At 45.1% G+C, this 26025-nt stretch overlaps 2 protein-coding genes across 2 annotated transcripts in view; one reads left to right on the top strand and one right to left on the bottom strand.

The window, feature by feature from the left end:
* RDH8 (retinol dehydrogenase 8) overlaps positions 1–26025 on the bottom strand; it is a 219441-nt gene that overhangs the window by 16975 nt on the left and 176441 nt on the right. The gene's annotated exons all lie outside the window — the stretch shown is intronic.
* LOC147748149 (uncharacterized) lies at positions 18861–19775 on the top strand. Its single transcript, XM_086936386.1, has one exon. It carries the CDS (start codon positions 18861–18863, stop codon positions 19773–19775), a length of 915 nt encoding a protein of 304 aa, XP_086792512.1.

Below are 26025 nucleotides of genomic sequence, written 5' to 3' on the forward strand. Positions count from 1 at the left end.
AATAATGGGACGGACTGGCTTGGACCAGTTATTCTTCATGGGTCCCTACCCTTTTCTTCATGGCATCATTCTCCTGATGTTCCAGTCACCTCAGCTAAGAATTCTCTTCTTTTCTTTTCTTTATATATTTGTGCACTAGAGTGTATCATGTTTTCACGCTGAATTGTACATAAGAGCCTTGTGTTAACGTAGAGTTACCATTTACCCACTTGGGGAATGCATTTTTTGGTTTGTGTTTCTGATGCACCATTGTTCTGAATCACTGCCTCACACTGAGCAATGAGCAATGAGCAAGATACCACTGGTATAATGCATTCTGAGCAATGTATTTTGAGTATCCAATATGGTTGGCTTGGACACTAGGGGCCTTATTTATGAAGACCTTGCGCCGCCAGTGCGTCACTTTTTCCCATTTTAAAAGTGACGCACCAGCGGCGCAAGGCCTTCATAAATAAGGCCCTAAGTTGCTAATAACTGAATGCCTATACCTTGCAGTTATGCTGCTCCATACTTCCGCGTTAATTGACATTATGTCGCAATTCATTACGAGACACAGCAATGTTTTGCAGTTGGTATATTAAATCATTGGATACTGTAATTTGGCCACACATATTTGATAAAATTGTGTTTATATATTTTCTTGTAAATTAATGATTGCATATGTTATTAAATCCCCTTGCAATCAGGCCATTCTTAATGTCAGTGAGGTATGAAGTTATGTCACAATAATTTACAACAGAACTTATTTTGGATCGCTGTTAGACTTGAATTACACTTTCTCATATATACTACAAGATGGCAACTTCATTAAGTTAGTAATCTTCTGCCCATGTCACTGATGACAGTTAGTCCTATTACAGTATTTACATCTTGTATGTAATGAGGCTCCATTTGTCTTACACTTTGTGTGATCAAGGCCGCTTGATGTCCGAAAAGCGCCCAGTTGCTATTTATGATGGAATAAATTGACAGTTTCTGATATCTCTGTCTGGTTCCTGAGAGCGTGTTCCATTTTCTCCCGTTGTGGATATATATATATATATATATATATATATATATATATATATATATATATATATATATATATATATATATATATATATATATATATACTAGCAGCCCGCCCCCCCTCCTGCCTGATCCTTACCTCAGCCGCCGGTCCCGCTCCAGGCGCCCCGCCTGCACAGGCCGCCACTCTCCAGGCACCCTGCCCGCACAGGCCGCCACTCTCGAGGCACCCCGCCTGCACAGGCCGCCACTCTCCAGGCGCCCCGCCCGCACAGGCCGCCACTCTCCATGCGCCTCGCCCGCACAGGCCGCCACTTCGCCCAGCAGCAAGCAGAGCCGCGGCAGTCCTCCCAGCAGGTCGTGATCTTTGGCGCCATTTCCGGAAGTGTTGCCAGGGAGCGCAAACGCAAATGATGTCATCACGCAGACGTCACGGCCGGCGCTACTTGCAAGGGACTACTTTATTTTTATTTCGAAATTTTTTAAACAACGTATATTTTTTATTTTTAATAGCCTATGTCCTTCTGCTTGCCCTGAGGTTTTCAAAGATGTCTTGGGAGTTTTGATGGGTGGTGTACATTTCGTTTTTACCTGGCTCAAAGGTTTGTGTTCTCTCTTTATAATAGTAGTATAGATATATATATAATCCCTTTACAATGCGATTCCTTCGCCTACTTGCGACGGTGGCCCCAGCTGGTGGCAAACCCCTTAAAAACACACCAAGTCTTTTATCCTTTTTGTAAACAAGACAGCCAAGGCACAAATTCCATATAGCGTGAAAAGTTAATTCAAAGCAACAAGAAAATCTCCCGACGTGTTTCAAAGCACAGCTTCTTGGTCTTGGAAGCTGTGCTTCGAAACGCATTGGGAGATTTTCTTGTAGCTTTGAATTACATTTTCACGCTTTATGGAATTTGTGCCCTGGCTCTCTTTTCTACAAAAAGGATAAAAGATTTGGTATGATATATATTAAGTACATAAAAAAAATTACATATTAAAAATCACAAGGGAAGGGTAGCAAATAAAAGCAAGTTAGAAGTGACGATTTGTAAGACACAGTATTACGCGCTAGAATAAAAACTGTAAATTCATTAACAACAATTATAAATTAATCCATTCATACTTTAAAAGTTCAGGGATTAAGCATTGATTTGCGTGCCCGAAAGGCAATCCTCAGAAATGTACTAATGCGAAAAACAAGCTTTTCATCAGTCAGGGGGGCAAGCATGCTCGAGAAGGCTGAATCCATACTAATGGGGCTGCTCCTACTGAAAAATGGGTAAAGAAGCCCCTTGCTATACTTCATGTAATATTTGCAGAAAAACAAAAAATGGAGGGTGGATTAGCCACTCACCCATCACACGGGCAGGGTATTAAATCAAGTTTCGAGTGAAAACCAAGGGGGAAACACAATGCAAATTTTACTGTCCCCTCTCTGAGGCAGAATAAAAGGCTTCTTTCCCAATGACTCATAGGTGACATGAGGTAGTTTGGTAGGGGGAGACAGGGCTGCTCACGGGACATATACCTGGAGACAAACGGTTTCTTCGCTTACCGCACCAGCCTTTCTTCATTATTTGACAAATAAAGGAGGCTTCTAAGTTCTTTTTTGTGGAAAGTTGCAATTTCGCTGGGATTTAAAAAGATACAGCCTTTATTGATACTACATAAGCTCTGGTAAACTCCAGAGAGCCAGGGGATTTCCATCTCCTTCTCACACTTCATGCAATCGTTGATAATATCTCTGGTTAAAGTTGCTGCCTAATTCTTCCAGACCGATAGCCAGAAGAGGGCTGGGCAAGCACGTATAAAGTCAGTTATGTAGTTTAAGTTCAATTCTTTATGGCAGATATATTGAGGAGTAGAGATTGGGATACCCAGCAGCTTCCTGCAAAATCTATTTTCCTCCCGCTGGATGTAGGAACTATCTGCAGTACCCCAAATCTCAGCTCCATAGGTGGCCACTGGGACACATTGAAATGTAAAAATGTTTAGGATGGCTAAAATAGCACATGTATTCTTGGGCATCTGTTCTATCAAACCTTCGGATCGAGTTGTACTCCGGTATCCCCTTTGGTGTACCCTGTTGGAGCTTAGGTCTTGGACAACTTGAAGAGCGGCCAGCACCTGAACTTGGAACTTGGAACCACAAGCTATGACAAACGAGGTGTGCTCTGACCTCTTTGGTTTCAACGCCTGCCTGTCCATTTGCCGAGACTGCGGGACCGCTGGAGCCGTGAATACGCTGTCTATCGGGGCTGTGGGGCTGCTCAGTTGTCTGTCCACCTGCCTGCTGGATTTTGCTGCTTGTTCCCAGCCGGGGGCCGTGGTGCTACGTGAGTGCCCGGAATCTCGAGGGTGGTTTCGTGAAACTGCCCATTACTTTACCACCCCCAGCTGAGGTGTAACTGCGGGAGTGGCAAAGCTGAGAAGACGCCTACCTGTCCGCTTGTTGAGGCTGCGGGACCGGCGGAGCTGCTGGTGCCAAGAGGTGGCCGCCGGTTTCGCGAAGCCCTCTATCCTGTGTTTGGACGCCCACATTTGCCATTACTACTATTACCGCGACCGGGGGAAGGGCCAGGGATGCCTGCAGCTGACCGGGGGCAGACCGATCTAAGGAACTACACTCCCCATCATCCCTTGAGGCACTCCACTCCGTGTCCCGCATACAGAGCGACAGGAGGCGCTTTAAAGGGGGCCATACACTCTCCCAGGGCGCAAGCCCTCTATTCTGTGTTTAGAAGCTGGCATTTGCCACTACTGCTATTACCATGACCGGGGGAAGAGCCAGGGATGACTGCAGCTGACAGGGGGCAGACCGATCTAAGGAACTACAATCCTCATCATCCCTTGCGGCGCTCCTCGCCGCGTCCCGCATCCAACTCGCCAGGAGGCGCTTTAAAGGGGGCCAAGGGCGGGCCCTTCTGTGCCCGTCAGAGGCTGGGCTGGGCCACCCCCCTGAAATCATCCATCAAGGACTAAAGCTTGTGTTTCAAGGTAATGCGAGCTGCATTGCTCAAATTGTATGCTTTTGTGTTAGTGTGTTAATTCGTGATGAAATAATTGGACCACCTTGCATTTCTGGTATGATGAGCAAACGCAAAGGAGTAGCTGTGTAGACTTCGTGTACACCTGAGGCGGAAAGCCAGGTGTTAGCCTACTTGTGTTTTTTAGATTTTGCTTTGGAACATTTGCTTAAATTCTGATTTGCGCCGTATCTTAACAATATTGCTAAATCCCCTTACAATCAGAAACAACTTGCACTGACCCCTCTGAACGCAGCCGAATAGGTGCTGGGGCCGTAGACGCCAGAAGAGTGGTTTGTGGCGGCCAGATTGTGGGAACAAGCAAGTCCCAGCACTCTAGCGCTGCAGACGGGACTATAAAAGAAGATGGCCATCTCTCCGCGCAGCGGACGCGTGCAGCGGCGCCGCTGTCACGCCGAAGTCAAGCCAAAGTCCTGCCCATCTGCGCCGGTCCGCGCTGAGGCTGGGCCTAGGGCTAGATACGCTGCTCAGGGATCTATAAATGATCTACCAACTAGAGAACTCATATTATCCCTGAATACCCAACCCAAGCTTTTTCATCAAGCCCTCAATGTGGATAAGTGGGCAGGTCCCATAGGCTGTCAACAATGTAAACAAAATCTAGAACCCTACCAAACACCACAGGGTAAAGAGACAGGCAGAATTCTTACGGGGGGACTTATAAATGCTTGTTCCATGTGTAAGAACGCTCTTCATATATATGACCTCATTGTAGAAAAAGACCTAGACTGCCTATTAGTTACAGAAACATGGCTCAGGGACTGGTCTAACCCCGATATAGCCCAGGCTTTACCTCAGGGCTTCCGAATACAGAGGTTGGACAGACCCCTCCAGCGTGGAGGAGGGTTGGCAATTATCCATTGTGATTCCCTTAAATGTACCATTACGGAACTACCAGACATAAAAGGAGCAGAATGTCTTGGTTTTTATCTCCAGGCCCACGACTCTTTCACCTTTGCAGGGGTACTGATATATCGACCCCCGGACAAGCAACTCAGTTCTTAGAAAGTGTGGGGGAAGTACTAACCAATCTAACTCTTAGATTTGCCAATTTCACCTTATTGGGAGACTTAAATCTCCATTTGGATAGTGTCAGTGATCCCAACGTATTGTGCTTCAAAGAAATTCTACACATTCTAGGACTGAGGACACAAACAGGAGAGCCGACGCACACAGCTGGGCATATCCTGGATTGTATCAGCTCCAACTTAAACACAATTAAGGTTGAACCACCGCTGACCCAAACGTGGTCAGACCACAAGTTTATTGGTTTCAGCCTTAAAGTTGACAATCAGAAGGCAACTAAAAGACTAACTCCAGGTAATGAGACGTCAATCCCTTGCTGGGGGCTAATCATAGAACACCCAGATCTGAAAAGCTGGGTGGAGGCGGATAAACCATCTCTGTCAGGGAACGTGACCATTGACAATGAACGCTATGAGGGATGGATGACAACTATTTGGGAAAGAATGAAAACTCGGGGAACAAAATCCCAAATTAGACAAGGAAGAAAATCTGCCCCCTGGTATACAAGCTCACTAAAAGTAACACTGGGAGAAGAGAGAGCGTCAGAGCGTAAATGGCACCACCGCTACAAGAGTGATGACCGGGAGACCTATAAAAAGGCCCGGAGGGATTATCATGCTTCAATCAAACGCGCCAAAGAAATCTACTACACAAATCTGATTGAAGCTACTAAAAATAAGCAAAGAGAAATATTTCAAATTGTCAACAGTTTTAGGAACCCCAAAATACTTTCCCAGGAAATTCCGCCGTCCCAGACTCTCTGCGATGAAATAGCAATGTTCTTTGAACAGAAAATTACTAATCTTACAAAAGACTTTCCTCAGATCCACCAAGAAGAATTAGATACAGCATATAAAGCCCAAAAGTAAAGACCCTGCACTATAAGGTGTGAAAGCTTCGCCCCGATCAGCCTGGAGGAGTCCTCTCAGGCTATCTACAAACTCAATTCAGGCTCACCTTTTGATCCCTGTCCCCCGGCGCTGTTAAAAGTTATAAAAGAGGAAGTCAATCTAGTGATCAACCCTTTTCTTAATTCATCACTACAAACAGGAGATATTCCAGCATGCTGGAAGGTTGCAGCTGTTAGACCCCTTCAGAAAAAAGCTCTTCAAGACCCCACAGTTCTATCTAACTTACGGTCCATTTTGCTCCTTCCAGCTGTATGTAAGCTTGCAGAGTCCTGTGTTAACAAACAGCTCACGGCATATTTGGAGGAAAATAATATTCTACATCCAAATCAAGCTGGCTTTAGGGCCCACCATTCTACAGAATCTGCCTTGCTGTTTTCCACGGAAACAATTAGAGCTGCACTGGATCAGGGCAAAAGGGCAGTCCTGATCCTGCTAGATCCATCTGCAGCATTCGACACGGTGTCCCATGCTATTTTATTACGTCGCCTAACGAGTGCAGGCATAGCGGGCACCGTGTTAAAATGGTTTAATAACTTTTTGACGCAAAGAAGGCAGATTACTATGCTGGGGCAGTTTTGTTCTGAAGAGAGGAGGGTGCAGTCAGGAGTACCTCAGGGTTCCAGTTTGAGCCCTATTTTATTCAATCTCTCCATGGTCCCCCTGATCGAGCTCATCTCCTCCTTTAACATCAGCACAATAACATATGCCGATGACACCCAATTAGTCCTTACCTTGGATGAGGACCCGGCAATTGCACCCTGAGGGATTGCTTGAAGGCAACTTTTACCTGGATGAACAACAATCATTTGAGATGCAATACTGCAAAAACAGAAATCCTACCGTTTGGTCAAAAAAATCCCTTCTCTCCCCAGACCTGCAGGCCGAAAGAGGCAGAGGCCCCGCCCAGCACCATTGTAGCAGTGCGAAACCTGGGAATTAAATTTGATGAGACCCTATCTTTTAAACAACAGGCAAGAGAAGTAGCGGGGGCATGCTTTAATATAATAAAGGGCCACAGGAAATTCTTTGACCTCCTTCCTTTGTCTGCCAGATGCACTGTGGCGCTAATCACATCCAGGTTGGACTACTCCAATAGCCTGTATGCGGGGGCAAACAAGGCGGCCCTGCATAGGCTGCAGATGGTCCAACATGCTGCAGCAAGACTAGTTCTTAGATGGCCCAGAAAAACCTCAGCCTCTGCAGCACTGGATGTGCTTCATTGGCTCCTTATTCAAAAGCGCATCCTGTTTAAGGTCCTAATAATTACTATCAGGGCCTTCCACAAGCAGGGTCCACAATATCTGCCTAAAAAACTTTAACCGCTACCACCCTACTCGAGAACTTAGATCCTCAACAGCCAATTTGATGGTCATTCCAAAGTTTAGACTTGCTACTAGAGGAGGAAAAACTCTAGCAGTAAGAGGGGCTAAGGCTTGGAACAAACTGCCTCATCAACTCCGTGCAATTACCTGCGAATGGAAGTTTAGAAAATCCCTTAAAACATGGATCTATAGTATGGCGGATGCAACCTGCAAAACACTGGTCTAGGATCTAAACGGCACTGCACTCTCACCTATCTCTGGGAGGCCGGAACACTGATGGTGTAACACATGAAAACCCCCATAAATTAAGCTCAATAGAAACATGTCCAGTTTCCCTAGATTCATCCCTGACATGATTAGAAGGACCCAATCTGGCAGCCCCAGATGCCCCGATGTACCAGGTATTAGCGCCAGAGCACGGGCAGCAGGTCCCCAAAAGATTGCCGAAGCAAAAACACAACCCACAAAAAAGAAGAGGGTCGCAGGGATGATCGAGTCTAAAAAGCCCAAAGGCTGTTCACCTTGCAACAATGTCACAAATCCGGTGGTTACCTGTACTGCGGCAGTAGGCACACAGACTGATGTTACTTTTAATCACATTAGCAATGTTAGTAACATAGGCTCTGAGGGTGATGTTACCACTCCCCCCTCTGTCTCGAAATTGATTGAAAATGCCTTGGACGACATTAAGAATGTAATTGACATGAAATTCAATTTGTTGTGGGGGAAAATGGAATGTCTGAATTCTGAATTGACTAACTTTATGTGTCGGAATGTTAACTTGACTCAAACTACTGACAGCGATAGGATGCTTACATTAACCACGAGCAACACACCCGGGTTGGTGTCACACCCTGGTTCTGTCTCCAACAATGATAGTATCCCTGCTACCTTGCATACAAATCACAGCAATAACAATGCGCTCTCTGGGCCAAGTTGCCACAGCGAACAAAGGGCAAGCCAAGGTGTTGTCTTAGGAAACATAGCCAATTCAATCCAGGCCTCAGAAAGATGTAGCCCAAATTTCAAACGTGTGAGTGCTACTGTTAATGCCATAAGTTCAAGTAGGGACTGCCTGAACCGCCCCAGAAATGCCTGTGTGAGACAAAACACTGATGTGCTAAGCATACCTCCCGCCTCTTGCCCCTACTTGCTAGTCTTGGCTGGGGTCCCCAAATTAGTTGGAGACCAAAGGGAAAGCTGGGCAGACCTCCGCAATAAGTCAGTTGATTGGCTCTGCAAACACAAGAGGTTTCTTTCTTCCAATATGAGTGATATTCTCATGGCTAGAAGAGTAGGATGGGTCGGCCACTCTGAAAAGAACATAGACGGCGACTGGTTCGTCCTCAACTTTCGCAGACCTCACGTGGTCCGCCGACCATTGAGCTCCTTTGAGCAACTATATATATATATATATATATATATATATATATATATATATATATTTTCAAAAAGATGCCCCGTAATTGAAGACGCACTCCCAGTAGATGTGTTCTTCATGAACTTTTATTTCCAAAACCGGCATTTTTCTTCCCAATAAATCTTGTAGCCTGATGCGTTTCAGAGCAACTTGCTCCTTTCTCAAAGGCATGCTGGCAGTTCAGGAAGCTTCACACACCCTTTCTTCCCCTCTGCATATTTAAATAGTTAATTACCCTCCGGGGGGTCTCTGTTGATTTGCGCTGGTGCTGCATGCTGGGATTCGAAGTATGTGCAAAGTAATTCTCACCCTCCAGTGGGTTCCATGATTTCTGCCTCAATGACAGCATATTAAAACAGTTCTTTTAGCCCTCCAGTGGGCCTCAGGAATCAAATCCGGTTTGTATTTTGAAAATCCACTGTGCTTTCCGGGCGCTAATGAAAAGTTCAAAGCCTCAGCCCCATATTTCTTTTGATGGAGGTGCAATCTTCCACAGCCTGGCTGCCGTGTTATTTGTTTTCCAAAAGATGCCCCGTAATTGAAGACGCACTCACAGTAGATGTGTTCTTCATGAACTTTTATTTCCAAAACCGGCATTTTTCTTCCCAATAAATCTTGTAGCCTGATGCGTTTCAGAGCAACTTGCTCCTTTCTCAAAGGCATGCTGGCAGTTCACGAAGCTTCACACACCCTCTCTTCCCCTCTGCATATTTAAATAGTTAATTACCCTCCGGTGGGTCTCTGTTGATTTGCGCTGGTGCTACATGCTGGGATTCGAAGTATGTGCAAAGTAATTCTCACCCTCCAGTGGGTTCCATGATTTCTGCCTCAATGACAGCATATTAAAACAGTTCTTTTAGCCCTCCAGTGGGCCTCAGGAATCAAATCCGGTTTGTATTTTGAAACATCCACTATATATGTACCACCAATGCAGGAAACCAATTTGACTGGAGCCACACAGAATTAAAATCAGCATTGTTTATTTATCTGACAGCTTGCTGACCGGCGCCCTCACCAGCAACACAAGTCCAAAGTTCAAACGCCAGACTCGTTTCGGGAGTTAAAATTCCCTTCCTCAGTGGCGTTATTTCTTGAGGGAAATGAAAACATCTCAAATGACATTACTGATATCATCATCCAGTGAATGTATGTTTGTGTAAAGTTGAAATATTTTTCATATATATATCTATGCCAAGGTGTATTGAAGAATGAATGCATTTACAAGTGCCTGAAGGGATTATTTAGTAGATGTGTGACTGACTGTATAAGTGAGTGATTGAACGAGTCTTACTGAATGCATGGGTTAGTGGCTAAACTGTGTGAAAGTCTGTTTTTGTCTCTCAGTTGGTATGTAAGCAACTGCATGGGTTGCTGAATAGCTACATGAGTGTATATATGGGTTATTGATTTGTTGTCTCAGTAGCTGTATGGGTCCCTGAGTGTCTGGGTGGGTGTGGGGGTGTATGACTGTGCATAGATGTCTGAGTGGGGGATTCACTGGTTGTATGGATTCAAAAGTGCAGCTGGAAAGGGCTGTATGGGTGAGTTAGTGTGTGTATGGGTGTGTTGGTGAGTGAATGAATGTCTCAGTGGTATATCTGTGACTAACTACATATGTTTTAAGGCACTATATGTGAGGGTTGGAATATATAAATGACTATACGTGAGAGTAAGTTATTTGAAGAGTGGGTGTATAAATAAGTGTCTGCTTCTATCAGTGATCGTATAAGACAGTAAATATGTGTTAGTATCTGCATAAATAAGTGATGTGGTGTGTCTATATAAATAGCGGAGTTGGTGTGTATAACTGTGTACATGAGTAAATGGGGATGTGATTGATTCTTTGCATTACTCACTAGGTGTGTGTGTAACTCTATGGATGAGTGGCGGAGTGTGACTGCATGTATAGATGTATGAGTGCATATTATAGTACTGTATTGATGAGTAACTACATGTATAAGTGACTGGATGTGTGTATAGACCTAGTAAATAGTGAGTGATAAGTAGTATAGGGCATTGTTGTGTGTATGGTTTAAAAAAGTAGTAGTCTGCTTTTTAGAATGAGTGTATAAAAGTTTATATTAGGGCATCAGTATGTGCATCAGATTATCACGTGAATTATGTCATCAGTGATGTCATTCGATATGTCATCAGTGATGTCACTGACCATGCCATGAGTGATGCAATATGTGACATCATCAGCAGCACATTGCAGGCACGCACGTTATAGTTATAGCTCTACTAACTATAACAGGCAAATTTCTCTGGTTTTATATGAGTCAAATGTCCAACTAACCAGAACGTCCCTAAAACCTATGGTTTTTTTAGTGAATTTCAAAGGGTTTTTAAATTATAATTCCTGAATACAACGTCTGTAAAACCTATGGTTTTTTCAGAGAATTTCGAAAGTTTTTTAGATGTTAATTACATATTTTAATATTTATAAAACCTATGTTTTTTTCTATTTTTTTAAGGGTAATATTTTGGAACTCTATTATCCTTTTTTTTTTACTTTAAAAATTATGTAATGTTTTATATCTTCCCCAAAAATATGTATTTCTTTTTTTTGGGGTGAGAAAACTGCAGCCCCAGACTGGTAGTATATCAGGCTCCATCACCACGTGAAACCTATACGCCATATTGCTAAACTCGTAAATGATGTGCGTTTCGTATCCAACGGGTTCATGGCACCGTGTCCCGCGTAACATCATATATGTATGAGGTCGTGCCAGCTGCTACTTAGGTATCCGACGAGTACGCAGTACTAAGCCACGCATTACGTCATGTACATATGGGGTAGTGCCCGCTGTGCGTTGCATGTGCGCTGAGTGTACGCTGCCAGGCCCTGTGTTACGTCATTGACGTATGGTGTCGCGCCGGGTACACCATTCCCTCATTTTTTTTTATGTCTCCAAACTATATCTAAACAAGCACTGGCGTTGCCAATAGGTCTCGCAGTAGGAAAGTTGGAGCTATTGGTTTTGTAAATGACAAAGCCCTTTATGTTTTTAAAATGAAAAAAAAATAAAAGGCATTGTTATTTGCAATTGTAATGGCTCCAACTTTCCTACTGCGAGACCTATTGGCAACGTGAGTGGTGTTGCGTGTGTGATTGACGTTGCGTGTGTGAGTGGCGTTGCGTGTGTGATTGGCGTTGCGTGTGTGAGTGGCGTTGCGTGTGTGATTGGCGTTGCGTGTGTGGGTGGCGTTGCGTGTGTGAGTGGCGTTGCGTGGATGAGTGGCGTTGCGTGGATGAGTGGCGTTGCGTGGATGAGTGGCGTTGCGTGGATGAGTGGCGTTGCGTGGATGAGTGGTGTTGCGTGGATGAGTGGTGCTGCGTGGATGAGTGGTGCTGCGTGGATGAGTGGCGTTGCGTGGATGAGTGGCGTTGCGTGTGAGTGGGGTTGCGTGGGTGAGTTGTGTTGCGTGTGTGAGTGGTGTTGCTTGGGTGAGTGGCGTTGCGTGGGTGATAGTGGGCTTGCGTGGGTGTGAGTGGCATTGCGTGTCTGAAAGACTATTACTGGGTCACTTGCTTCGCCACTCGTCATGATCCCCGCATGTCCGCTTCCCACACTTGCTTAATTTTTATTAATATTGCTGCAAAGGCCCAGGGATAGCACACTGCTACCGGAGTGCTTGCTTCTGTTGCTTTGCATAACATCATGCATACTTGTTTTTAAATTTACTATTCTAGTGAAAGCTGATTGCGGTCTACTTTTAGGGTCTTGTGGCGTGTCACTGTAAAGAAAAGTTGCATTTTACTAGCTGATACCTCATGTGATTGCATCTTCACTTGTAAATCCAGTGTATTTCACCAGCGCATTCATACCGTGGATAAAGTGGGATTTGATACTGTACATATTACGGCTGAATCAGGAGCGTGGTGCATCGGCCGGGCCTGATTAGAGGAGACTGCCTGCAAAGTGCCGATAGCTCTCTGCGGTAGACAACATGAGGCCCGGGTGAGGCCTGCAATACGGCTGAATCAGGAGCGTGGTGCATCGGCCGGGCCTGATTAGAGGAGACTGCCTGCAACAGCCACAAGCTGGTGAGAGCGGCTGCTGTATCCTCAGTGTGGTGTGGCTTGGGAGGCAGCGGCTGGGGTCACACACAAACCTGGGAGTGCCGACCCGGCTCTTGGCCTTCACTCTGAGTGCCTGGCTGAGAGGGCGCCCCCTGGTGCGGCACCCCGGAAACTCCACCGGTTTGCTGGCGACTGGGGATGAGATGACTGGCTCGCCCTGGTGATCTGGATCTGCTGCCGCCCTGCATTGGGTGGAACATGCGGAGTGCCGATAGCTCTCTGCGGCAGACAACATGAGGCCCAGGTGAGGCCTGCAATACGGCTGAATCAGGAGCGTGGTGCATCAGCCGTGCCTGATTAGAGGAGACTGCCTGCAAAGTGCCGATAGCTCTCTGTGGCAGACAACATGAGGCCCGGGTGAGGCCTGCAATACGGCTGAATCAGGAGCGTGGTGCATCGGCCGGGCCTGATTAGAGGAGACTGCCTGCAAGAGCCACAAGCTGGTGAGAGCGGCTGCTGAATCCTCCGTGTGGTGTGGGAGGAGTGCTGTTGTGGGGAGAGAGAGGGGAGGTGCTGGTGTGGGAGGGGGGAGGTGCTGGTGTGGGAGGAGTGCTGCTAGGGCAAGGCTGTATTGTGGGAGGAGTGCTGTTGCGGGGAGAGAGAGGGGAGGTGCTGGTGTGGGAGGGGGGAGGTGCTGGTGTGGGAGGAGTGCTGCTAGGGCAAGGCTGTGTTTGCGGGGAGAGAGAGGGGAGGTGCTGGTGTGGGAGGGGGGAGGTGCTGGTGTGGGAGGAGTGCTGCTACGGCAAGGCTGTGTTTGCGGGGAGAGAGAGGGGAGGTGCTGGTGTGGGAGGGGGAGTTGCTGGTGTGGGAGGAGTGCTGCTAGGGGAGGAGAAGCCTGATGCCGGATGGGGGCGGGAGAGCCTGGGAATGCGAGAGGCTGGGCTTGCATGCGATGCGCGTGCATGTACACGGGAACTGCATGAAAACCGCGGGGCTGAAAGCCCTTTGGTTTCACGATGTTTTCGCCACTGGAATTCTCGCTCCGCTCGATGCGCTTGCGCACATCGATAGGTCGCGAGACCTAAAAACGTTATATTGTTTATGAGAGCAAGCGATAATCTAAAATATTTTAAACATGTATATATTTCTAACTGTAATAAACTTATACTATGATAAATATATTTTCTCAAAATCGCTTCGGGTGCGGCCTCCTTGGGCGCTCGATGCACGATTGCCATGTGACCTTAAAAAAAAGCATTTGATTAGTTCAGAACATTTCCCATTGCAACAGTTTGAGGACCCCACCCATTTTAGTCATTCTCTCTTCAGCGTTGGATGAGACACACCCCTTCTGCTTAGAGAGTTTTTAAAGAAAGTTTATTTGCTGTGTACAGATATCTTATACTTCACACAACATACAACGATCATCTCGATCAATATTCATGGTCTGTACATTAGCCTTCCAAATGATACATCAAATAACAAATGTGTGTTACACGAAGCCCCTGGTGTGTGTGTGTGTGCACATTATTGTGCTGCTTTTCGGCCTGGGTATTGGTGGCTCGAAGGGGTATCATCAGCCATGGGCAGAGAGCACATTCGAGATCACATGTGACAAACAGTAAAGAGTAATGTGTAGATTTGTGTTGCTGTATGCTCTGTTGTCAGGCTTTACCATTATAGTAGTGTGTCATACGTGAGACTTTCAGATTCACATTTGACATGCATTGCTTGACTGTGATGAGCGTTATCACTGAGTATGACGTAGCCTCACTGCTGATCCTCCCTCCATCCAAGCACATTCACATGTGTGCGCTTCGCAATAGCAACACTTTCAATAATACCGCACACCATGGCTTGCACCGGCACATCGTTGGACACACACCAGTTTGTGGCAGGTGAGCAGTGAAGCCTCGGTGCACAGGAGCTGCAATTGAGCACAGTGCGAGGGAAGGTGCTGGGCTGCAGTAGCCTGGGTGCAGGTGCACGCTAGTGATGTTGCCGTATTTAATAATGTAATCTCTGGCCTCATTCATATCTGTTCATTATAAGGATTTGCTGGACCGCACTCTTTCTCGCGGACCCCAGCATTCTAGACAACCGGGTGACAGGAGGTAAACAGTGAGGGCTGGGTGCAGTAGGCAGACGCTCTGTCTCCTCCTCTCTCTATTCTTTTGACTCTCCCTCCCCTTCTCCCTTCTACCCACTCCCTCTAAGCCCCATTCTCACTATCTTCCTTTCATTCTTACCACCTTTCTTTTTCTCTTGGACATGGCACACATACTTATGTTTCTTTTTTGTCTTGCAGGTTTTGTATAAAGTTGTGTTTCGATTTATTTGTGTTGTTTTAATAAAGGTTATTTTTTTTTACCAATAAATTAGTGTATGGGTCTTTTTTTTCTGACAACACTTGTCTGTAGTTTATTGTGAAAATCGGCTGTTTATAGGAGGTTATGAGGGAAAACATTTGACATTTTGCGGTGCGCCTACCAAATATAAGCAAACAGACCATTACATAAATGAAGCCTGCGTGTATCACTTTATAACACCATGAGTACTGCCCGTGTGATTACAGAACCACTAAGGCACTGCCTAGGGCCACCGAGGCTTCACGGACTGGCAAGGCCCACCATGCATATTTAAGTAGAGCCCCGGAGGGTGGCGATCCCCGTACTTGAGTTGGCCTCGAAGTCCCCCGAACATTTAGTAAACAATACCCGGGGACATGGCGATCCCCTAGGCTGTGAAACGTCTCTGTGCCCTCCCGTGCCTAATTTACATTTGAGATTAAGGTCCGCAGTGCTGCAGAGACCCCGCTATATAATAATAGGATTGGCCCTGGAACGGGTGAGACCCCGTTTCATTTTTTTTCCATTTTTACCATCCGGATCCGCTCTATCAAAGCGATACAAGGTGTTCCTCCTCTTGCTTCAACAAGGGAAACAAGGATTTGCTATCACAGGGTGAAAGCATTGCACTCGCCCTCTAACAGCAGACATGAATGTCCCGGAGATGCACTCCCCGGGACATTGTATGAGCTGCATCTGGGAAGTGGCACTCCCTAGGAACATGATGCATACGTTACTGCATAACTACAGAATTAGTATAAACGCATACTAACACTACTTGCACACGTGTCGTACAGCGACCATAGTGTACAGAAGAGACAGAGGAAGACAAAAATCTAAAAATATAAATCCTACCAAAGGTCGGATGACATAGTTCAATGAGCCGACGACCCTGGAATGAGTACAATCAGCTTCACAAAGAAAATGGGTCTTCAGCATAATGCAAGCAAGCTCAAAATATTAGTGAGTGCTGCCTTCTTTTTACCTTCTCCCACTTCTCACCAAATTTATGTAGTGAAGAGGCAGACAGCAGTGGATCTGATAAGTAGATTTATTGCAAGAAAACAAGACAGCTTAACCAGCCACCAACAGGAGCAGACAGCAAGGCAACCGTCTTCTTCAGCGACATGTACAAACTCCCCAAGTTTCTCCTCTTGACAGCCCTACATTGTAACATTACATACTTATATTCTCTTAGCATTGCATACTATCATTTTACTATGACTTACATTAGAATACTACAGAACATGACTTTACAGCAATGAGCTCATGGTTTCATCCAAAAGTCTTGAGACCGGTAGGGGTAAGTAGTTCACTTCCCACTCCCTCTATTGTATAAACACAAACTAACACTAGTTCCACAGGAACACTACACCGCCCAGAGCACATCACTTTACAGCAATGGGCTCACAATTTAGGCTCACAGTTTAATCCCCAAGTCTTCAGACCAGTAGGGGTGAGTAGTTTGCTTCCCACTCCCTGTATAGTATAAACACATACTAACACTACTTACACAGTTATACTACAGCAACCAGTATGCTATAGCGCCCAGAGCCCATCACTTTACAGCAATCAGCTCGGTTTGATCCCCGTGTCTTCACACCGGTAGGCATGAGTACTTCACTTCCGGTATAGTATAAACGCACGGTAGCGGTCACTAATTTGCTTCCCACTACCTGTATGTTATAAACACTTACTAACACTACTTGCACACGTATGCTACAAAGACCAGAGCACATCACTTTACAGCAATGAGCTCACGGTTTAGGCTCTCGGTTTCATACCCAAGTGTAGCAGCATCTCACCTCAGCACCATGTCACTCTGAGCAACACTGTACTTTAGACTGGTAGGGAGAGGTGTGGCGCCACGGCCAGGGCGACTGATGCTGGAATCTGGTGATCACGGTTCGATCCCCGGCGCCGGTGACAGATTAGCCCAGCACCATGTGACCTTGGGCAATAGCTTGCTTAATCTTCCCGACTGCCCCCAGCACCTGGAGACCCTTACTGGAGATTGTTTGCGCTTTACAAATGTTGATTAATATTATTATAGGAGTGACTACTTCACTTCGCACTCCCCCACAGAAGTTAGAGTGCTCCTGTCCTACCGCTTTCCTACTCTTTTCACCCTTTTTCCTCTTTACTCGTTTTAAAGAAATCACAAATGGTGGCCAATACTTCCTAGTTGCAACCGCTCGCAACCAATAAGCAGCAAGCTCGTGCACGTAACGCCTCAGCCAATCAGATGGCAGAATTTCCAAATATCGATATCTGTAAATTTCGATATTTCTCCAAAACTACTGAATCAATTTACACCAAATAAGCAAAAGCAGCTTTCTAGACCGCGACCCTTGTCCCTGCCAAATTTGGGGTAATTCCGTTCACCCGTTCGACCTTTAGCCTTGTCTGAAGTTTCCTACTGAAATTGCATGGAGAAAACACGTTTTGGGAACCCCTTTTTTTCTCGGCACCCCTTTGATGAATCACACCAAACTTTCAACATAGGAGCTGATATGAACAAAGAATTTGTTTGGAAAATTTCATGAAGAATCATCAAACGACGTCAAAGTAATAAGCAAAACAACAAATGCTCTTCCTATGGAAACTTGGGCCTAACTATAACTACCTACTGACGACCGCCAGTAGGTAATATATATATATATATACTAGTCAACAATATGATCATAGCCGGCACGTTGTTTGCATTATGCATCTCAACAGCGAGATCCAATTGTATTAGGCGTATTACAGGCCTACAGTCATACATCCAATGACAATCTAGATGTCATGCAATCTGTGAACACGTGACCGCGATGTACGATGTGCTACTATATGTTTTGATATTTTTTGATATTGTGACAACTCCTATGCATTGGGTTTAATATGTGTCCGATCAAGGGATTCAAATATCTTAAATGTGCCTGGTCAAAATTGTTTTTCATGTTTTTTCACATTTATGAACATGAGGCACAACATGTAACTTTTGCTTATAATTACGTCGTTTTACATGTAGACGTTTTAATATTGGTTCTAAATATGGTACAAGGTTCAATCATGACATTAATGCAGTATGTACATAATGAATGTGTATTATTAGTACTTGTATAAGATGGCAGCCCGCATCACCATGGTGGTGATATGCGCACACTGGGGGAGTGTTTTTGAGCACTTTAAAAATGGCCGTCATTGTATGCTTGACGAGCGTGAGCAAGCCTTATCGGCGAAACGCGTCGCACTTTTTCACTTGCTGAATAAATTTTCGCAAACACTTTCTGGGTGTCCTGGTTTACTTCGGAATAGAAGAGGTCATTTTTTGGTACATGTTGAAGGCCGGTCGGTGGCCTATCCGGGACCGTTCCACGACAGGCCAAGGTGTGCAAACCGGCAATGGAGGAGAGAAGTTGCATAGAAGTGCACAGGCTGACCTTTTGTGTATCACCACGCCGTCTGGATCCAGCTGAGAGTACGTCAGCGTGGAGGATTATCCAGAAACTGCATCACGGGCGAACTTGGATGCTCCAACGGCGATTTGTTGAAATACTGAAACGGAGGTAAAGCGGAAGACTTGGAGAGGCGCACTGGCGGAAAGTAACAGGGTGGGAACACCTTGAAGCCTTCACGTAGGCGTGCCCGGTACGGGTTCTCTGCCCAACCGACGTTATTACACAAAAGTTCGGAGAGCGTGCAGAAGCTGATAGGTGATCACAAGCTTCCTGACACGCACGGAAAGTGTTTGCTTGAATTAAACGTCAACATGGCAGGTGATTTAGACTCTCGTCGGAAACAGACAGCGGATAAATTATTCTTCAATATTGCAGGTGAAAATGTAGAGTCGGCACAGACTTCTGTCAGCATTGGGCAAGAAATAACCCTGCAAACTAAACTAGGCCAGTTAGAAAAGTTATATAAGAAAGAACTCTCCAAGTGGTGGGAGGCGGAGTCATTATCCAGATACATTGAAGTCAAACGAGTTCCAAGGGGTCTCCGGATTTTTACAATTCCCACATACGAGGACCCGGATGCGGAAATGATCAATGAATGGTCTGACAATACCTCATCGTGTTCTATGATAATGATGAAAATCCTTGTAAAATATGCCCTTAAAGACCGTTCCAAGCTTCTGAAAGATATAGAGAATCTCCTAGTGGAAATTGAACCATTGATGACGAAGGAAGCGTTGGAAGAACACTTAAAGAAACTCAATGTGAAAATGGAGAAATTAGAAGAAGAGATCACGGCCAAAAAACAACGGAAATTTATAAGGGACTTCAAAGATTATCAGTCTGGACGTACTTTAACATTTCAGAAAAAGTACGACCATCTCTTTGACAAGAAAACAGGGATGGCGCTAACCAGTCAACATAAGTCAGGATCCACTGTGGAGGTAGTGGAGAGTGATGTATCGGATGGTAACTTATCGGACGCCTCCACATCTGGCAACCCTCTGGAGCCCCCAGCTATTGTCAACAAAAGGGTGAATTTTGTAGCCCAGTTCCAGATGATGAGTCAGAACCGGACAGACACCTTTCAGGGGGAAAAGGGGAATCAAAGAGGTCGAGGACGTGGAAGCAGAGGAGGAACAGGCGGAACAAACAAGCCAAAAAGAGGAGGATCAAACGCCACACAGGCTCCAATGGGAATAGCAACAAGGAGCAAGATTACCAAATGAACATGACTGTGGTGAACCTCTCACGCCATGTGCTAACTGAAGGTGAGAGAGAGATCTTGGCAATTGGCCTTTCCTTCTGTCCATCCCATAATATGAACTTTGCACAGACTCGCATTGACTTATTTTTGTTTGCAAGAAAATTTAAACTGAAGAAATGGTATTGTACTAAAGTCAAAGACAGACCGGTTGTTCCTGCTAGCAATACACTAAGTAACCTAGATGTAGAAGACATTTTTCTATTAGAGGAAATTCACGGGGATGATGTCAATATGAGAGAGGAACCTGATTGGGAGAGCTGGGGTTTTGACCTAGATAACAATCCTTGTTCTAAATTTAAACCTAAGAGCGTGTTTTTACCTGCAGTCCAATGTGAGGCAATTGATGTGTTTGAGAGGGGTGTATTGAAAGACCTTTTGAAATTAAGATACAAGAAAATATCGCAGAGTAACAAAAATCTATCTCATACCCAACAGATGTCTATTGAATCCCTCAGAGCGGATAAAGATATTTTAATACGTCAATCCGACAAGGGAGGGAATGTTGTGTTTCTAGACAAATGCAAGTACCTCCAGGAAGGTCTTAGACAACTACAGGACACAACATGTTACCGCAGGTGTGATAGAGATGATGTTTTAAGGTCCACCGGCATTTTCAGAGATTTACTTTTGGAATGGAAAGACAAAGGGTTGATAGAAACGGAGGAATATCAATATTTACACTGTGCCCACCCTAAGGTCCCAATAATGTACCTCCTCCCCAAACTCCACAAAGACCAATGCAACCCGCCGGGTCGCCCAATTGTGTCCTCCATAGGTTCCCTCCTTGAGCACACCTCCAAATATGTTGACCACTACTTGAGGAATTTTGTCATGGCATTACCATCATATGTCAAGGATACCACCCAATTTTTGAGTATCATCAATGGTATCCACTGGGAGAACAATTTCACACTGGTCACTTTAGATGTCAGTAGTCTCTACACCAGTATTCAACACGAACAAGGTTTGAAAGCAGTGAGGCACTTTCTGAACACCAGGTCTATCTCTTTGTTACTACACTCACAAATGCTTCTGTCTATGATCAACTTCTGTTTAACAAACAATTTCTTTTTTTTTAATGACGTCATGTATCACCAGTCACAGGGCACAGCTATGGGAACCTGCTTCGCCCCCAGCTACGCGAATTTATTCATGGGCTGGTGGGAGGAGCAGGTTGTCCAGGAGATGGCTGATTTCAACAATGTGTCCCTGTGGCTGCGATACATAGACAATATTTTTTTCATTTGGAATGGCGATGAGGACTCGGCCAAACAGTTTATTGACAAACTGAATGTTAACACCTTGAACCTAATCTTAACAGAACATATCAGTAAGACTAAGATGGAGTTCCTGGATGTGGAGGTGGAAGTGGTAAATAACATCCTGACCACTAAACTCTTCAGAAAAAGCACTTCTGGGAACAGTCTTTTGAGGGCTTCGAGTTGCCATCCTAAAAGTCTTGTCTATAGTATCCCTTATGGAGAACTATTGCGCGCCAGGCGCAATTGCAGTACCCAAGATGGATACGAAAAAGAAGAAGCTGTGATGTGTCAGAGGTTCAGGCAGAGAGGGTATGGTAACAAAGTAATTGCCAAAGCTGTAGAACGGAGTCACAAGACATCTAGGGATGAACTACTAGCTCCCAAACCACCCCAGACACAATCTGAAACCATTAGATTCATTACCACTTTCTCTGGACAATCTCAGGATGTGAGAAAAGTGCACTGGCATGTTTTAAATACTGATGACCATCTTAAGAAGTATTTAGGTGACAACCCCCAGATCACGTTCAGGAAGGGTAAATCCCTCCGGGACGAACTTAGTCACAATTATGTGACTGAGAATGATCCACTTGACCATGCTACAAATGCTGGATTTAGATGCTGCAAGAAATGTAAAGCCTGCAAATTCAGCACAGATTGTAAAAGCCTACCGATACCAGGAACTTCCAGAGAATTTACTATCAGAAAGAGACTATCCTGCAATACCCCACACAGTGTCTACGTACTGATATGCCCATGCAACAAGTGGTATGTGGGCAGTACGAAACATGAGGCAAAAAAGAGGGTATTAGAACATCTGAGAGCGATACGGAACCATAACAGACAATATCCGGTCGCCAGGCATTTCTATGAATACCATATGCAGGATGAAACTAAATTGCGTATGGTGGTCATTGATTGTGTTGAACTGGGAATAAGAGGTGGGAACTATGAACTTTCTATGAGGAAGCTAGAGTCTAAATACATAATTGAATTCCAATGCTTGACTCCATTAGGGCTTAACACCAGTGAGGAACTGTCAGTTCATTTGTATGATGAATAATTAGATGTATCTGATGAATTAGCACTTTTGCTGTTTGTATTTTAAAATGGTTTTAATTATTTTGTAATGTTTAATTATTATTTTTTCACAGGGAATGTGGGGAAATGCTGGATACAATGAATCAGTTGAAAAATGACCTTGTTGAACCTCATATACTTACCTTGTTAATACCCAATGCGGTATGGAGTTGTAATCGCCCACTTGGGCATGGACTTGTTGCACAAGTTTGGACATATTGGAGACGAACTTTGAGAATTATGTGCCAACTTTCTTCTGGCAATATCTTGGTATAACATTAGCCCACTGGGGCAGGGATCTGAACAATTTATCATATAGTACCTGAATTTTTTTTTTTTTTTTTTGGTGTATTGATGCCTACTTTGCCCACTTGGGCTTTACTAGTCAACAATATGATCATAGCCGGCACGTTGTTTGCATTATGCATCTCAACAGCGAGATCCAATTGTCTTAGGCGTATTACAGGCCTACAGTTGTACATCCAATGACAATCTAGATGTCATGCAATCTGTGAACACGTGACCGCGATGTACGATGTGCTACTATATTTTTTGATATTTTTTGATATCGTGACAACTCCTATGCATTGGGTTTAATATGTGTCCAATCAAGGAATTCAAATATCTTAAATGTGCCTGGTCAAAATTGTTTTTCATGTTTTTTCACATTTATGAACATGAGGCACAACATGTAACTTTTGCTTATAATTACGTCGTTTTACATGTAGACGTTTTAATATTGGTTCTAAATATGGTACAAGGTTCAATCATGACATTAATGCAGTATGTACATAATGAATGTGTATTATTAGTACTTGTATAAGATGGCAGCCCGCATCACCATGGTGGTGATATGCGCACACTGGGGGAGTGTTTTTGAGCACTTTAAAAATGGCCGTCATTGTATGCTTGACGAGCGTGAGCAAGCCTTATCGGCGAAACGCGTCGCACTCTTTCACTTGCTGAATAAATTTTCGCAAACACTTTCTGGGTGTCCTGGTTTACTTCGGAATAGAAGAGGTAATTTTTTGGTACATATATACATATATATATATATATATATATATATATATATATATATATATATATATATATATATATATATATATATATATATATATATATTAGGCTCACGCTTGGCTTCCAGTTGGCTTGAGGTGCACTCAATTCAGGATTCCAAGCTTCAATCCCCTTTAACAGGATGGAAAACGTCAGCCAGCTCCCCTTTCACAGTTCCAGTGCCATTCTGCCGACGCGTTTCAAATTCTTTCTTCTTCAAAGGCTTGTGGCTGACGTTATATATATATGCGCACGCTCATGTGTTGAAAAACACCAACCACACTCGCTGGGCTTATGTTCAGGGCTTTATTCTCCCAACAAGTTGCTAGATAGCTTGAAAACAAAGGAGCAAGGTTCGTTATGAGTCCTGATTCGTCTTTTGTACTGATGCGTTTCGAAGGCGGCTGCCTTCTTCTTCAGAGGGTGACGAAATAATTTTCAGGAAGGTTGCAGGAAGGACCTTTCTTTATGTTCATGACACGCCCCTGGATGGGCGCCGTGCCTTATGGTACTTGTATTCCTGCTGTGATTAATTATCGCATATTGCGTCTCTGTCCTCAGTTTTCAATTTTGATGGTAGGGTCCTGGCCTGGAGACCCCTCGCCAGCCAGGCGGCGTCATGGTGTTAGAGCAAGGGATAAGTATATGTTCATATTCCAACAAGCTGGATGCTCGCCGTTTCTGGACTCTTTCCATCTCGTCGTGTGGCGGTACTCAGCGAAATGCAGTTCCTCTGTGATGCTCGTTCCCCATCAAGGCGCTGTGTACTCTTCAATGGCGGGTGCGGTGAAGAAAGGTGATGGGACCTTTCAAAATGTGCACGCTCATGTGTTGAAAAACACCGACCACACTAGCGGGGCTTCTGTTCAGGGCTTTATTCTCCCAACAAGTTGCTAGATAGCTTGAAAACAAAGGAACAAGGTTCGTTATGAGTCCTGATTCTTCTTTTGTCCTGACGCGTTTCGAAGGCGGCTGCCTTCTTCTTCAGAGGGTGACAAAATAATTTTCAGGAAGGTTGCAGGAAGGACCTTTCTTTATGTTCATGACACGCCCCTGGATGGGCACCGTGCCTTATGGTACTTGTATTCCTGCTGTGATTAATTATCGCATATTGCGTCTCTGTCCTCAGTTTTCAATTTTGATGGCAGGGTCCTGGCCTGGAGACCCCTCGCCAGCCAGGCGGCGTCATGGTGTTAGAGCAAGGGATAAGTATATGTTCATATCCCAACAAGCTGGATGCTCACCGTTTCTGGACTCTTTCCATCTCGTCGTGTGGCGGTACTCAGCGAAATGCAGTTCCTCTGCGACGCTCGTTCCCCATCAAGGCGCTGTGTACTCTTCAATGGCGGGTGCGGTGAAGAAAGGTGATGGGACCTTTCAAAATGTGCACGCTCATGTGTTGAAAAACACCGACCACACTCGCGGAGCTTCTGTTCAGGGCTTTATTCTCCCAACAAGTTGCTAGATAGCTTGAAAACAAAGGAGCAAGGTTCGTTATGAGTCCTGATTCGTCTTTTGTCCTGACGCGTTTCGAAGGCGGCTGCCTTCTTCTTCAGAGGGTGACAACATTATTTTCAGGAAGGTTGCAGGAAGGACCTTTCTTTATGTTCATGACACGCCTCTGGATGGGCGCCGTGCCTTATGGTACTTGTATTCCTGCTGTGATTAATTATCGCATATTGCGTCTCTGTCCTCAGTTTTCAATTTTGATGGCAGGGTCCTGGCCTGGAGACCCCTCGCCAGCCAGGCGGCGTCATGGTGTTAGAGCAAGGGATAAGTATATGTTCATATCCCAACAAGCTGGATGCTCGCCGTTTCTGGACTCTTTCCATCTCGTCGTGTGGCGGTACTCAGCGAAATGCAGTTCCTCTGCGACGCTCGTTCCCCATCAAGGCGCTGTGTACTCTTCAATGGCGGGTGTGGTGAAGAAAGGTGATGGGACCTTTCAAAATGTGCACGCTCAAGTGTTGAAAAACACCGACCACACATTTGCGGGGCTTCTGTTCAGGGCTTTATTCTCCCAACAAGTTGCTAGATAGCTTGAAAACAAAGGAGCAAGGTTCGTTATGAGTCCTGATTCGTCTTTCGTCCTGACGCGTTTCGAAGGCGGCTGCCTTCTTCTTCAGAGGGTGACAAAATAATTTTCAGGAAGGTTGCAGGAAGGACCTTTTTTTATGGTCATGACACGCCCCTGGATGGGCGCCGTGCCTTATGGTACTTGTATTCCTGATGTGATTAATTATCGCATATTGCGTCTCTGTCCTCAGTTTTCAATTTTGATGGCAGGGTCCTGGGCTGGAGACCCCTCGCCAGCCAGGCGGCGTCATGGTGTTAGAGCAAGGGATAAGTATATGTTCATATCCCAACAATCTGGATGCTCGCCGTGTCTGGACTCTTTCCATCTCGTCATGTAGCGGTACTCAGCGAAATGCAGTTCCTCTGCGACGCTCGTTCCCCATCAAGGCGCTGTGTACTCTTCAATGGCGGGTGCGGTGAAGAAAGGTGATGGGACCTTTCAAAATGTGCACGCTCATGTGTTGAAAAACACCGACCACACTCGCTGGGCTTCTGTTCAGGGCTTTATTCTCCCAACAAGTTGCTAGATAGCTAGAAAACAAAGGAGCAAGGTTTGTTATGAGTCCTGATTCGTCTTCTGTCCTGACGCGTTTCGAAGGCGGCTGCCTTCTTCTTCAGAGGGTGACAAAATAATTTTCAGGAAGGTTGCAAGAAGGACCTTTCTTTATGTTCATGACACGCCCCTGGATGGGCGCCGGGCCTTATGGTACTTGTATTCCTGCTGTGATTAATTAT

The sequence above is a fragment of the Lissotriton vulgaris genome, chromosome 1_1 (assembly GCF_964263255.1).
Source record: "Lissotriton vulgaris chromosome 1_1, aLisVul1.2, whole genome shotgun sequence".
Taxonomy (NCBI): Eukaryota; Metazoa; Chordata; class Amphibia; order Caudata; family Salamandridae; genus Lissotriton; species Lissotriton vulgaris.